This window comes from Atta cephalotes (genome assembly GCF_000143395.1).
Source record: "Atta cephalotes unplaced genomic scaffold scaffold00063, whole genome shotgun sequence".
NCBI classification, from domain to species: domain Eukaryota; kingdom Metazoa; phylum Arthropoda; class Insecta; order Hymenoptera; family Formicidae; genus Atta; species Atta cephalotes.
In genome coordinates, this window is record NW_012130127.1 from 539,776 (window position 1) to 554,812 (window position 15,037).

Sequence of the window (15,037 nt, forward strand, 5' to 3'; positions counted from 1 at the left end):
ATATATATATATATATATATATATATATATATATATATTCCATACATCCATTGCCTTAATATGTTATAACAGATTAAAATAAAATTTAATTCTAAATACCTTATCATTATGGAATTTATTGTGCACGCACTTTTTTAAAATTTATAACATCACGTTACAATTTTTTTCATGTTCTTTGAAATGTTTAATATAATTTTAAACTTATCTATAAAGTGACTATTATACGCATTTTATTGTTGCTAACTTTTTGGTTTCGATAATTATCCAATTTATTTGCAAAATATGAGCCATTCAATTGTTCTACTGTTCAACTATTTTTTCTCACAAGGAATTGTGAGCGATTTTAACATATAAAAAAATTTTATATTATTAAGATTTTTATATTTGTAGATATATTATATTTTATAGTTATATATTTTTAAATTATAGTTGTATATTTTAATAATATAGCATTTATTAAATTTTTAACTATATTTGAACATTGAGAATGACTCAATAGAGATTGAAATGTTTGTTTCATTTTTGTCATTTCTACGTTTACTAATATATCCAACAAATACTACATATTCATAAAATGTGATTATGAAATATTTATAAAATATTCTTAAAATTCCCAAAAAATATTCCAAGCATACTATAAAATATTTCGAATATTTATTAAAAGATGTAAAAGAAACATTTAAATGTCAGTTAAAAATATCATTTATATGTCGTTACATATTCCCAGCATACTCTGTATTATATTCTGCAAAATTTTAATTTTTTTTTAATTTCAGATCAGATTCATAAATCAGTTTTTAAACAAAATTTTACTTTGAAAAACATATTTAATGAACGTTAAAATCACGTTATCCTTTTTTTAAGTAATTATTAAGAAGAAAACAACCTGATCTTAACAATATCGCTGGATAAATGATGTTGCAAAAACTTCCCAGGTGATTTTTATTTACGAATAAATGCTCTTTGTCATGACCCTCTAATGGCGGAGATGTGTATTGCTCGCTCACTCGCGATTTTCGTGAAATATGCAAAGAATATTCACATAATATTCTGAACATTTCATCGACATTTGCACATTCTGTGATGATTCTATTACTGTTCCAGAACATTCGGTACATTGGTAATACGAATCGAACTTTCTATGAATATTTAGCTGGGATCACATTAAACATCCAGCTTGAGCTCGTAATCTTTTCTTTCGTATTTATTAAATTTTTTTAAAATTGAGTCTTGAGTCTTAATAATACCTTTATGTAATTATTCAATATAAAAAAAGGAACCATATTTTTTAATGAATTTCGTCTTTATTTTCATTTAGGCTATGTTCATATTCCTAGGAATCATTTTATTCTTTTTGTTTATCGAACATTAAACAAGGATAACAAGATATCTGGGAAGCAACCAGATTGGAATCTGAATACACACTTGTAGGAATAACGAACAATGGAATTCTTCAGAGAAAGAATTTGCTATGTCAGAATGCAAGTTTAAAACATATAAAACATTGATGATTTACTATAAATTGTAAGAAAAAATTATGCTCGGATATCATGAGATCCTCTCTCTATGAAGTAATGGTTCACTTTCCGAATATCTGTAGTAATACTTGTATTGATAACTATTGCATGCTGAACAGTTTTGCAATTTGACCGGTTGTTTGACACAATAGCACTGAGACGATGGCAGGGATTTGCACATTGTACTATATTTCTCTTGCATCGCTGATTCGCATATTTGCTCGACTATGCTCGCCGGCGAAAAATCACTATTCTTCATTCTTGCTGCAAATTTAATAATTTTAAAGTACAAAATATAATTAAATATCAATAAGTTTAGGATAGAATACATTCTAGTCTAAAAATAAACTATATAAAAGTAACTATACAATTATACAAAAGTAAAAAAAAGAGCGTAGCGGTATGAAATGCCCCCACGGTTTTTTGAGTTGACTTTTTTTTTCTAAGGTAATAGTTTTAAGGTAACAATTCTAAGATAACAATTCTTGTATTAAAAAAAACGCTTACATATCAAATTTTAGATTTCTATATGGAGACGTGATCAAGTTGGAGCGAAAAAGTAATTTTTTTACAATTTTTTTATTTTAACGTAATAAAAAATCAAATAAAATTCTGAAAAAATTTTGAAAAATCAGTTATATCTAGATAATGAGGATATTTTTGTTATTTTTTTGGGTGCAAATTTTGATTCTGAAAAAAATGAAAATAACTTTCAAAAATGTTTTTAAGCTTTCGTTGATCACCTTAAAAAAATTGCACGTGAATCTCTGTTCAACTTCCTACAAAATATTTTTTTTCAGATTTTTTGAAAAAATCTGAAAAAATGAATTACATTAAAAAAAAGTTAAATTTACATTTTCTCTTAATTTTTTTTTAAATTAGCCACACAAACCATTTTTATCAGCTCTCTTATTTTATTTATTTATAAAATTCCATATTAAAATGTTTTGCTAATCACAAGTTGGAAGTAATGATAGCTAAATTATTTTTAATTTTTAATAATTGCATAACATAAAGTTTTCATTTTAAATCACTGGGTTGGAGATATTTTGAATTGATATTTATGTTTATTTTGACAAATGTCGATTCTCATCGCTATTGTCATTACTGGATAAACTGGACTTCTTCTCTTAGTGAACAGATTAGTTAAAATTTTGGCAGATCTTATTATTTTTGTTAGATATCGAGCATGAGATAAATATATCACAGTGGTAATATGAGAACAGCATCCAACTGGGCGTTAAGGCAATTACATAGCATTTGTCGAAATTCTAACATTTTCATCATATTTATTTTTAGAGATGTAAAAAGAATGATATTTTTTACTTCGAAGAAAAGTATCAAAACTAATTTTTTTATTGTAAGTAATATTTTTGACCAAATTATATAAAATTCATGAAAAAACATATAATTATTTCAATATAATTATTTAAACGACAGATATTATAAGCTAAATAAGTGATGTTATTATATATTATTATCAATACAGACAATACTTTATAAACGTACTTTATAGACACTGTTTTGTTGCATATTGGTTACAATTACCTATATTTGAATTATTTTGTATTCTATATTTTAATTATTTTGAAACAACATCCCAATATAATTCAAAAGTAATTAGAGATTCGATGAACATTGTCTCACTAATTTAAATTTCGAATATGTATAATTACAATCACAGTATACAGAGAAAAACAATGTCAATTAATCTAGTAAAGTATTATTAGCGCATAAGCATAAATAATGCATTATTGTACAATTTATTTATTAAGATTTGGTTAAATGGGGGGGGGGAGCAGCTAGGCAAACGTAAATTAAAATTATGTCATTTAGAGATGATACCAACATTATCCCCTCCACTTTTCAGGAAAGTGTCTACTTTGAGTCACTAATAAAAATACCAAGAGCGCTGATAAAAATAAATATCATATCTGCTAATGAAAAAGGGATATGAGCATTGTCGATAACAAAAATATTATGATAATTAAAAATTTATTCAATTACGTGGATAATTTAAATAAATAAACAGTAGTACAATATTGAACATTCGTGAACATTGAAGATTTCCTTTACTCCCCTCTCTCCTTCGATGACCCCCTCCCTCTCATTAAGCGAACGTATTTTTTTTAATGGCCCCAAATAAAATTAATAACATACAGATACCTGGTTTTACCGACCATTTTGACAATCTGTTTTGCTTGGGATATTCTCAGAATCGTTTAAACTTCCCTCATTATTTTCTTTAACGCATCTTATTAAGAACGTCGTCAATGCTCCTATTATCGGAGGTACACCGGCTAGTAAGAACGGTAGATCATAGGTACCTGAAAATAACACAAATAATTTAATTAAGTTATCGTTTACAAATATGAGATATGAGGCACATATAATAATAAAATATTTCAGATACGTGAGATACAGGAATATCATATACCAGAGTACACTGAAATAAGAACTCCTCTAGCATTTAATACAGAGTGCATCAAGTGATTTGGCATAAATATGGTTCTTAATACGCATACAAAGTATTTGGTGTAAATTGGACTTATATCATACCAGGGTTTGTTCGGGAGATAACGACTTATGTAAGTATATGTGCGTGCTTTTCAATGATCACTTGTTAAGATCGGCGACTAACAATTAGTGGGCCTCCCTTGTTCTTTAATGCACACGATATATAACTAATTCAAACGAATTAGTTATATATTTATTAATTGTGTAATTGGATGATATAAAAAGTAAATGACCAATATGTGATTACAAATTCAATCCGATTGGTCGCACGTTTCATTTCTAGGCACATTGAGTGAGATACAGATAGCAAATATAGTATCCTATAAGTGCATAATATTATATAATATTATGCACTTATATATTCTTAAAATAAATATTAAATGTAACGTTTTAATAATATTTTATTAAAATTATATAATATTGAATAATATTCCCGAAATATTAATGGATTATATTTATATGTCCACTCCTGATAATATTATGTGATTATTAAAAACAATATTATTTAATATTACTATAATATTGTATGAGCATTAAAAAATATTATAACATTTATCTTAATTTGTAAAACTATTATTCCAGTTCGATTTAAAATTACGTTTAAAGATTGAAAATGATTTTAGTGTGCAGTTATAGAATTAGATACATGAAATCATATTGAAACGTTATTTAAGCATTAGAATATAGTCATAGACCAATAAGACTTTTTCGTTAGTTATTATGAATTCAAATTGCACTTATATAAAAATAATTGATATTAATAAATTGATATTAATTTTAATAATATCTCAGGGATATTAATACCAAGGATATTATGTAAAGTGGACATATATAACATCTACAGAATATTTCCGTAATATTAAAAATATATAAGAGTGTTTTAGAATTCGCGGATATGGATTGCACAGCGTGATTGTATATGCCAAAAGAAGCAATTTTTTCCTCTGGCAAAATGCATTTAGACAGTATTTTTTAAACGAGAGCGATTTTAAATTAACGCTCCACGTTACGCTCGGCGTATATGTATCATTGTTTTACTATTTTGCTGTAGATTTTATAAAAACTATGCATGACATATCTAAATATCATAATTATTTACGAGTTATTACCTAATCTACTTATTTTACTTTAAGTCGTTTCTTTAGTGATATCAATTAGAAAATATTCTCTTCTTAAATAAATTGTATTCAAAATAGTGATATATTTAGATATCATGCATAGTTTTTATAAAATCTTTAGCAAAATAGTAAAATAATAACGTACATCCTCATACGCCGGGCTGCGCCATGTACGCCGCCCTTGATCTTTGCGTAACATGGAGCGTTCATTCGTTAACTTAAAATTGCTTCCATTTAAAAAATTTGAACGCAATTTTGTCAGAGGAAAAAGTTACTTCTTTTGGCACATACAATCAATGCTGTACAATCCGTGTCCGTGAATTCTGAAACATAATATCTTAGCATAATATACATATAAACACATAATTCTGTACAATATTTTCGAAATATTAAATTATTTGATTTTTTAAAAATAATATTTATATAATATTCTAGAAATATTTTGCACTTATATAGAAAAATGGTTTTATAGTTTATATAAGTAATATAAGTAACATATATAAGTAGTATAAGTATTCAGCAGATTCGAATTCGCCTATGGAGGTAATATTTTTTGCAATAAATTTATTTACAGTTTTTCAGCGTATTATCATCTTCTTAATATAATGCCTGAGCATCAAATTATTAAAATTGCTTATCAATTTAATTCGCAATATTACTACAATAATTCAATTGCGTTTATAAGTCCAGAAAAACAATTTGGCGCGCAGTTCAAACGATTATAGATGATGGTCAACGTGATACTACAAATGCTTTAAAGCAATTTTTTGATTGATTAATTTATAAAATTTTTTTTTCTAATTGGTCAATCAAAGCATTTATAGTGAGACTTTGACTGCCTATAAATATGATATATATGCAAGTATATATATATATATAGTAATTTATTGTAGATTGAATTATTTAAGCATTAAAGTTCTGACCGTTACGACCATTACTTATATTTCTTATTGTTGAATTAAAAAATTAAAGTTTAGAAAGTTTACTTTAAAGTATTTTTCATTAAATTAATACAGCACTCTAAAAACGAAAATACTAATTTTCTATTTTATATAAAATTTAGAAACAAATTTAACAAATAGTTTTATTTTTCTTTTTTTAAAATACATTTTTGAAAACTTGTCTACAATTTTTTTTTCATTGAGATATTTAATTTTTCGTCAAATGCGAAAATCGCAAACGTTCCCGTATTTAAAACGGCGGTATATATTAATTTTAAATTGGACGACATAAGATTAAAATAAATAAAACATTTTTCTGCTCCTTATTTATTAAAAAGTATTCTCTTATTCTATTATTAGTATGTGTAAGGCAATTATGAAAATCATTACCAGTATGATCGTACAGGAGGCCTGCGATTGGTGGACCAACCGTTAGAGGTATAGAACACATCCCCAAAAGAAAGCCTATAGCTTGAGTTGCGCCGCTACGGCCGCAAATATCGAATGCAATCGGACCAAGTAACGATATAAAGCATCCATCGAACAGTCCCATCCCCAGTGAAATGATGAGGAGCATCAGAAACGATTTAGTGACTGGAAGGAGCATTGTGAGGATGCCGATACTCACAAATGATATCTGAAAAAAATGGCTCTTTATTTTTTTGTATCAAGATTTTAGTAAAAGAAAGAAAAGTGTTAAGGTATTTTATTTTATAAAAAAAAGATTTTAAACATATCGTTAGAAGCTCGAAGGTCTTATCGAGTACTCACTTGTTGCAAGAATATTCGGTTCACTTTCGGTAGATCAGCGATGTAGCCAAAAATTAAACGGCCAATACCGGAAGTGATACCGACACACATGACCGGCAGCTTGCTATCGGCATCTTTGAACGTCGTAGTCACGAACTTTCCTATATGAACGTATGGGACGAAGTATCTAAAATAACAATCGAGCTTTTTTATTTCTATAAAAACGGAATAAAACAGAATTCATTTAGAAAAAGTTCAATTCTTCACATTCAAATAAGAAAGAGATAGATGCTAGATATAATTAGGCAAAATCTCTAATTGAGATAATCAGACGTTGATGGCACTTTTTAGGAAATACATTTTATTCGTGCTTATGCACATCTTAATAAGAATTGAACTAACGAAGGCTAACCATTCTTAAAAATGATCTGCGCACGCAATCGCACCCCTTCTTCTATGGGCTAATGAGGTCTTCCTTTCGCATTCGATTGCGAATGAGAACGCCAAAAACGTTAATTAGAGAGCTTCCCTATGAGGTTCTTTAGCATTAACAATAGTAGAATTTCCCTAACTTCTTTCCCCTTTCATATAAAGGAAAGTCCCCTATTATAAGTTAGGCATCTAATATGAGATAGCGGCACCTAATATAAGTTTCTGCTAAACTAATAAACTCTATCTATTGGTTCCATCATGAATTTATTGCTCTTGGATTGAATAATAGAAATATATATCGTATAATAGAAAAATATGGGATGTGTTGAATTGCTTAATTACTTAAGTTAGATTTGATGATCGTAAAATCGTAAGGTGTAGAAATCGCAATATGAGATATCTAAGATATTTCTAATATAAAATAACCTATGCTCTTGTGTCATAGCAAAAGTCATTGCTAAAGTATAGATGTTATTATAATAATAAAAAGGACAATTAGAATGAACATGAGTGTTTTTGCGATACTTAGTTCCAACTACTTGAAGACGGGTCCTGGTAATGTATGTATGCTTATTTTATGCACACTGGCTGTGTCTGTTTGTATTTTAGAAACATTACATAAAGTTTTGTAATACTGATGTGACTTTGCGTTTTATTATCGATTTCTCGGGACATCTCATTAGGAACATAATTTTTGATTTTGCGATTTGTTTACTTTTTACATTTTTTTATAATTTAAAAAAATAGAATTTTAATTAAATTTTACATAACATTATCTTAATAAATTCCCTTCAAAATATCCTATTATTTTTTTAAATTCTATCCACTTTCAGTATTTATCCAAAATGAACTCGATATCTCATAATAATAGCCTTTCCTATATGTACATGATACCGTTATGTATAAAAATTTTCAATGTTAAAATAAATTATATTACGTTGACATCTGTACAAACGTTCTCATTCTGTATGTAATACATGCTATTTCTTTTTATATATGAGTCTATAGACATAGTATCTCTAAATCGAGTATTTTCAGAAATTTGAGGAGTGAGAGTAGTCCTTATGTAAAAAAGGACGCACTCACCAGCTGCGTTCTCTCTCATAATTTTTTCAAAAAACTGGCTGAATTCGCCGTCATCTCATTGACGTGTGTTATATAAATTAAAAGATCTAATAACCTAGAAAACCTAACAACTTTACACAATGATGTGTCTAGGAAAAAGATTAGCAATCACGTATACAATTAACAAACACTATTGAAATATTGATCGTTCCAAAAAAAGAAAATCATAATTAGTAATAAGACGATGATCATACAAAGTAATAGGACGATAATCAGTTTGCAATTATAATGATTTACTGAGATCATCTATTTGAGTTCGATAGTGATTTATTGAAATCTATTTTGGTTTCATTCATATCTGAAATCCTTCATTATATTTATATTATGTCACGAACCAAGATAATTATTGTATTTTATCTATAATCGTTAGTTTGACGGGCCTTATACAACATAGAATTCGCAACAATATTGTTGCAAAATCTCTGTAATATTGCTGGAATGTCGCAGTGTTGCAACTTTTGTGTTGTAGGAGGTTATTTGTAAGTATAATTATACACAAACAATTGACTTACCCAAAAAGAGCGAGAGGAATAGAAACAGCCCATACGACGTATCGTTTTTTCTTCCAGATAGATACATTTACGAATTCTTTCATATGATTTCGTAGAGATTTCGTTTTATGTGATTTATCTCCTTGCGATGTTACTGGAAAAAAAATGCTCATTAATATCTCTAGTAAAAAATATCGACCCGATTCCAATGACTTTAATTTTGACATGTATTGTTAAGATCATGATCCTGAATGACTTCCAACAGGTTTTAGTCGTCGCTCATTATTCGTTAAAAAGTTATTATTGTAACAAAAAAGTTTGAAGAAAATAATGTTTTATTTCTGATGTTTGCATAAGAAATAAGATCCGATCGTTTAATTGTACAACATATGATAGAGAGTATATACATATGGTAGTGCCAATGATCGATCAAAGTTAGATGTTATGAATATAATATATATTCTTAATTTTTAAATTTAATTATCTCAAATGTGACTGTACGCCGAAACATTAACCACAATCAATCTGATACGTTAATAATATAAAAATGATGAGGAGCTGTAACATTCGAACATTTCTATATATGAAATAATCCCCCTCCTAAATTAATTCGGTAAAGAACTTATATTACGAAAAATATTACCTCAGGATTCGAACCTAGAACCTCTTGACTTTCTGGGGCGAGTGTCTATAGAGAACTTTAAATTTAATAACTTCTGAACAAATGATCGGAAATTAGTTTTTCAAAAAAAATTTAAACTAAAATATATAGATATAAATATAAATTATCAGATATTTTTAATAATTTTTTTTAATTATTTGGTTTTTTATTTCAAAATTTTTATTTGTCAATTTTTTTCGGTTTTTTAGGATTCTTCCAAAGATTTTTGTGTACGGTTTGCATAAACATTTTTATAAGCATCGAAAAAATATTTTTTGTGTTGGAACATTTCTAAGTTAAATACCGCAAACCATACCTCGATATCATTTTTTGTTTAGGAAAAAATGAATAAAAAATTTACTTTCGAAAAAAACTGTTTTTGCATTATTTAAAACATGTAAAATGATGAAAAAAAAACGGACAATGTAGTTGTTTTCAGTGCATTAAAATCCTACGAAAACATCTTTCAAAGTTCAAAGCATAAAACTGTCCCCTAAATTTTGTCAATCTGTAATTTTTTAATGAATAACAAGCGACGACTAAACTTGGAGATTACTCGGGGTCATGATCTTGATAACATATGTCAAGATCAAAATCATTGAAATCTCCTAATCGATGCTTTTATCAATTATACGAATAATTTAATAATTTCTTGATATTAATAAGCTTTTTTAATAAGAATATTCTTTAAAGTAATACAATTATATTTGTATTTCAGCGGAATACAAAAATATTTTGTATTTTGTATTTTAAATCGAAAGATTGAAAGTATTTTATATTTTGTAATTCAAAGAAAGATTAATAGTAAGATTGATTGTCAATAGTATTTGAAATACAAAATATAAAATACCTTTAATCTTTTGATTTGAAATACTAAAATACAAAAATACTTATATATATGCTCTGTTGAAATACAAAATACAAAATACTTTTATGTGCTTTGCTGAAATACGAAATTAAAATTATATTACAAATACTGTTTTTATAATAAAAATATTTGAGTAAAAATATATACTTAGCCCGGTATTTCTGATTTTTTTTTAGTATTTCTGAAAAGTGTTTCAATTCATTACAAAAAAATTTGAGAAATTTTGGAAGTTATTTTTAAAAATTATGTTAAAATAAAATTATATAGAAACTATGAAAAATTTTTAACTGATATAGAAATTCTATTATACGAAAAATTCTAAAAAAAAATTTGTTTTAGGAATACATATAAATTTATATAAATACGAGTTTTAAAAAACTTACGTGGAATTGGCTTAAAAAGAATTGCGCAAGCCATGATAGTAGCTGTAAGTACAGCCAAGCTTCTCAGTGTTCCTTCTAGGCCTAAACGCAGTATCAGGACCTCCATTAGGGATGGCAATAGTGTCGTGAATATTGAGCTTCCGGCTGTGACAATACCATTCACCAGTCCCAGATATTTTTTGAAGTAGTGACCCAATATCGCTAGACTAGGAGTATAAGCGAGACTTGCACCAAGCCCGTACATAACACCATACGTTAAAAAGAGCAGTTCCACCTGACACATGTAACATGCACAATTCCAAAACAAATTTGAATAGAGATGACAATTCTTAGAAGCATCTTTTTATCTTCCTTACCTTGGCCGTCAGCAGCGAGGAGAGAAGCAGGCCAACGGATGCAATTGCACCTCCCACGAAGGTAGTTGTCTGGATGCCGAACTTATCTGTTAATATACCGGCGACCGGAGAGAGAAAGAACGTAGTTCCAATAGTTAACGAGCCTACTAAAGCTGAAACAATTTTGCCAAATTATCTGATGAATAATAAAATGCTCACAGAATCGAGAATGATTTTTTTTGTAAAAAAAGGAGGCATTCATCGTTTATTTCTTTTAATTTCAAAATTATTTGCTGTTTTATTTCTTACTTAATACTCTCAACATTTATATTTTTTATCTGTAATTAAATTTCATATAATTAAATCGATTAAAATTCTATTAAATAAATATCAGGCCTCGAGAACAATAAGCATTTTCATCGTTTCATAACAAATAATAAAGAGATAACTAAAAGTCTGGAATAGACTAGATAAACATGCATGTATCAATAATAGGCAAGTTAATTAGTCTAATGAGAGAGTCGATCGATCGAATGCATGTTATAAATTAATAACGTATCTAGGTTAACAATTTATGAATTATATTTCTCTTTTCATTATGAAGATTGATGAAGTTGATGAAGCAGCATCAACAAGAGAATAGCATGAATAGCTTCTATTACTATAAATGATTGTCTAATTGTCGTACAATTTAAATCCTTGGTATTTAAGGGCTCTGTCTATATAAACAATCACTCTCGTGATTTTAATTTATATATCATTCAGATAATTCCATTAATTAATTTCTTTTTAATTAAGTCATTGTGTTCCTCTTATTAATATTTAAAAAGAAAGAGTAATACCAAACTATCTCTTTCTTTTTAAACTGATAGTGGCAATTTCATAAAAAATGCACGGTCTATTTTATATTTATTATATCTAGGAATAATTCCTTTCTCTCAATGCGATTTGATTTAAATGCGAAAAGAGCAAACAACAAAGCAAGCAAAGACAAACGATAATTATTCTTTTGCTTTCACAGAAAAGCGATAAATTAGTTGACTATTGCACTAACATTCGCGCGGCAAGTATTGTCGCATTCTGTGTATCGGAGCCATAAGAGCTCATTAGAGGACTTCGCTTCTAATTTTTAAGAAGAACTTAATAGTGAAAAATTAAATAAGTTCTTTTATTTTTATTTTATTTTTTCTTCCCTCTTCCTTCTCTTTTTCATTTTTTTTCTTATTTTTTTCTTTTTTCTTTCTTTCTTCCTTTCTTTCTTGTTTTATTTTTATTGATTAAATAATATTTGATTGCTTTATTATAATTGTTATTATTATTAAAATTTGAACGAGTACAATAGTATAATGTTATTATTTCTTATTAGAGATTAAGGGTGTTAGATTCCGGAAATCCATCTCTACACTTCATTTGAAGGTACAAGTTGTAGTTAAATGTTTGATCACCTAATTAGTGATGCGCATGAATGGATTAACGAGATTCCCACAGTCCCTACTATCTAGCGAAACCACTGCCAAGGGAATGAGTTTGGAAAAATTAGCAGGGAAAAAAACTCTAATGAGCTTGACTCTAATCTGGTACTATAAAGAGACATGATAGATGTACAATAGCATAAGTAGGAGATGGCAATATCGCCAGTGAAATACCACTACACTGAGAAAGAAAGTTGTTAATTTGACTAACGTTTAGTTTGTATAGTATAATTATTTAGTATATTCAAATATTTATATATTTAGGTTACAGAATCTTGTAATTTAAAACATATTATTTGTTTGAATTAACGAATATTTGGTTGGAATTATCAAATACCTATTTATTTGACAGCCCAATCATAATCGCTAGCTGAATCAATTACATCACGCAGCGTGTTAAAAATTGTAATAAAAACAGAAAAGTTTCTAGAGTTACAAATGGAAGGTTCTAAAAAAAGTTTTTTAGTCGAATTTGGTCTTTAAGACATTAATACGGGAATAGATCAAATATAAATGAGAATTTTTTTTTATTATTTATTGGACGAGAATAAAAATATAAAAAAAAACAAATTTTTTTCTACATTTTTTTTTCTGCTACAGTAATATATTTTTGCCAGCGGATAGACAATTTGACGATCCCGTTTTCATAAAAAGTAATAGATTGTGTCTGCAGCTAATTGCGCACAAATTTCTTTACACTGGCATCATCTACAAATCGTATTGTTCTCTCAATTCTTCTTTCAATCCAAACAACTGATAATCATATAGAAAGATTTGTCTCAATGCGATTATCATTTGTTTGGGTCCCACTCGCTAAAAGAATTTGGAAGATTCAAGAACGATGCCAATATAGCGGAATTCGTGCGCAATTAGTTGCAGATACAACTTTTCTGAAAACGGGATCGTCTATCCGTTGACAAAAATATATTAATGTAGCAGGGAATTATTATATGCAGAAAAATAATTTGTTTTCTTTATATTTTTATTCTCGTCCAATAAATAATAAAAAAAATTCTTGTTTATATTTAATCTTCATACATATATTAAACAAATTTTTCTTTAAATTTAAAAAATTTTTCCGGATCTTGCATGTACAGATGTTGGATTATTACAGTTACTAAAAAAATTGCAACTTATTTATTTTATCAAATCAATGAAAAGATCTTAAAAAATCCTAATGTATAAAACAATCAGAATATAGTGTTTTTAAAGATTGTACATTGGATTGTATATGTTTGAGTGTTAATTGATTGGATGAAATTTATTACATGATCAAAATATATATAAACATTTCGACTTTAAATTTTAATCATTTTCATTACAAAATTAAATGAAACGCATCTTGAAGGATCACAATACAATAAAAATATCGCAATAATATAAATAGAGAGATCTTGTCGTTGTATAGTGATATGGAAAATTAAACGTTATAATGTAGGTAGTCTCATCGAATTTTGTCCAAATGATTAAAATTATTTATTTTTGAAATCAACTTAAAATTATTCATGTTGTACAAATGAGAGTGGCAATTATTATAATTATTAAAAATAAATTACAAATAATGATAGAAATAACGAATATGTTATATCATGTACAATTCAAAGACAAATTAATTTATCTTCGGAGAACGCTCGCACAGAATGCTAGAGATTCAGGTTCGACTTCCGGTCGAAGTAATATTTTTCGTAATAAATAAATTTATTTACAGATTTCCAGCATATTAAGATCTTCTCTTTAATAAATGCATATTGAGTATCAAAAATTTAATGTGATATTATTTCAGTAGTTTAGCTGTGTTTTTAAGTTCAATAAAATTTCGACGCGCAATTCAAATGACTACAAATATGATATATGTATATGCATGTAAATATATAGTATATCTTAATTCATATTGAATTATAGAGCATTAAAAAATCTAGCTTTGAATGTTATGTCATTATTTCTTATTTCTTTATTAATTTTGATTGATAATTGTAGTAAAAGAGAATTTCAATAACATAAAATCCAAAATGTTGAAAAACTAATTGAAAATGTTCAACTTCTAGCGTTAACAATATCCCGATCATTATTGACCAAAAATTCTTGTATAAGTTCTTATTTTTTTTTGCAATCTATCTTTTTTCTCTAATAACAAGAAAAACATTTAACTAGAAAAAAAGTTATAAGCAAAATAGAAAAAATTTTTATTTTTCGCAAATTTTTGTTATTTCCTTCTTCCATTTTCTTCTTTTTTTAATTTTTCGCAAATTTTCTTCTTCCATTTTTTTCTTTTTTTTTGGATTTACAATATAAAAAGATAAATATATTAATAGAAAATTTAATTTTAATTAAATTTAATTAACAAACAAAATAATTTTCTTAAAGTTTTTTTGTATTTTGTGTCGTTTTTCGAAAGAGAAAGAGAGAGAGAGAGAGAGAGAGAGAGAG

The 15,037-nt window shown here is 27.2% G+C and overlaps 1 protein-coding gene across 1 annotated transcript in view; it reads right to left on the bottom strand.

Annotated features, from left to right (window-relative positions):
- Positions 1 to 1,548: 1,548 nt before the first annotated feature.
- Positions 1,549 to 15,037, bottom strand: part of LOC105623747 (monocarboxylate transporter 10) — a 17,053-nt gene continuing 3,564 nt past the window's right edge. Inside the window, exons 2-8 of the mRNA XM_012205128.1 lie at positions 11,160 to 11,311; positions 10,804 to 11,077; positions 8,913 to 9,045; positions 6,865 to 7,030; positions 6,484 to 6,730; positions 3,698 to 3,844; positions 1,549 to 1,781 (exon numbers count right to left, since the gene is read on the bottom strand). Of these exons, the coding sequence (XP_012060518.1) occupies positions 1,549 to 1,781; positions 3,698 to 3,844; positions 6,484 to 6,730; positions 6,865 to 7,030; positions 8,913 to 9,045; positions 10,804 to 11,077; positions 11,160 to 11,311 (1,352 nt within the window). The remainder of the gene's footprint in view (positions 1,782 to 3,697; positions 3,845 to 6,483; positions 6,731 to 6,864; positions 7,031 to 8,912; positions 9,046 to 10,803; positions 11,078 to 11,159; positions 11,312 to 15,037) is intronic.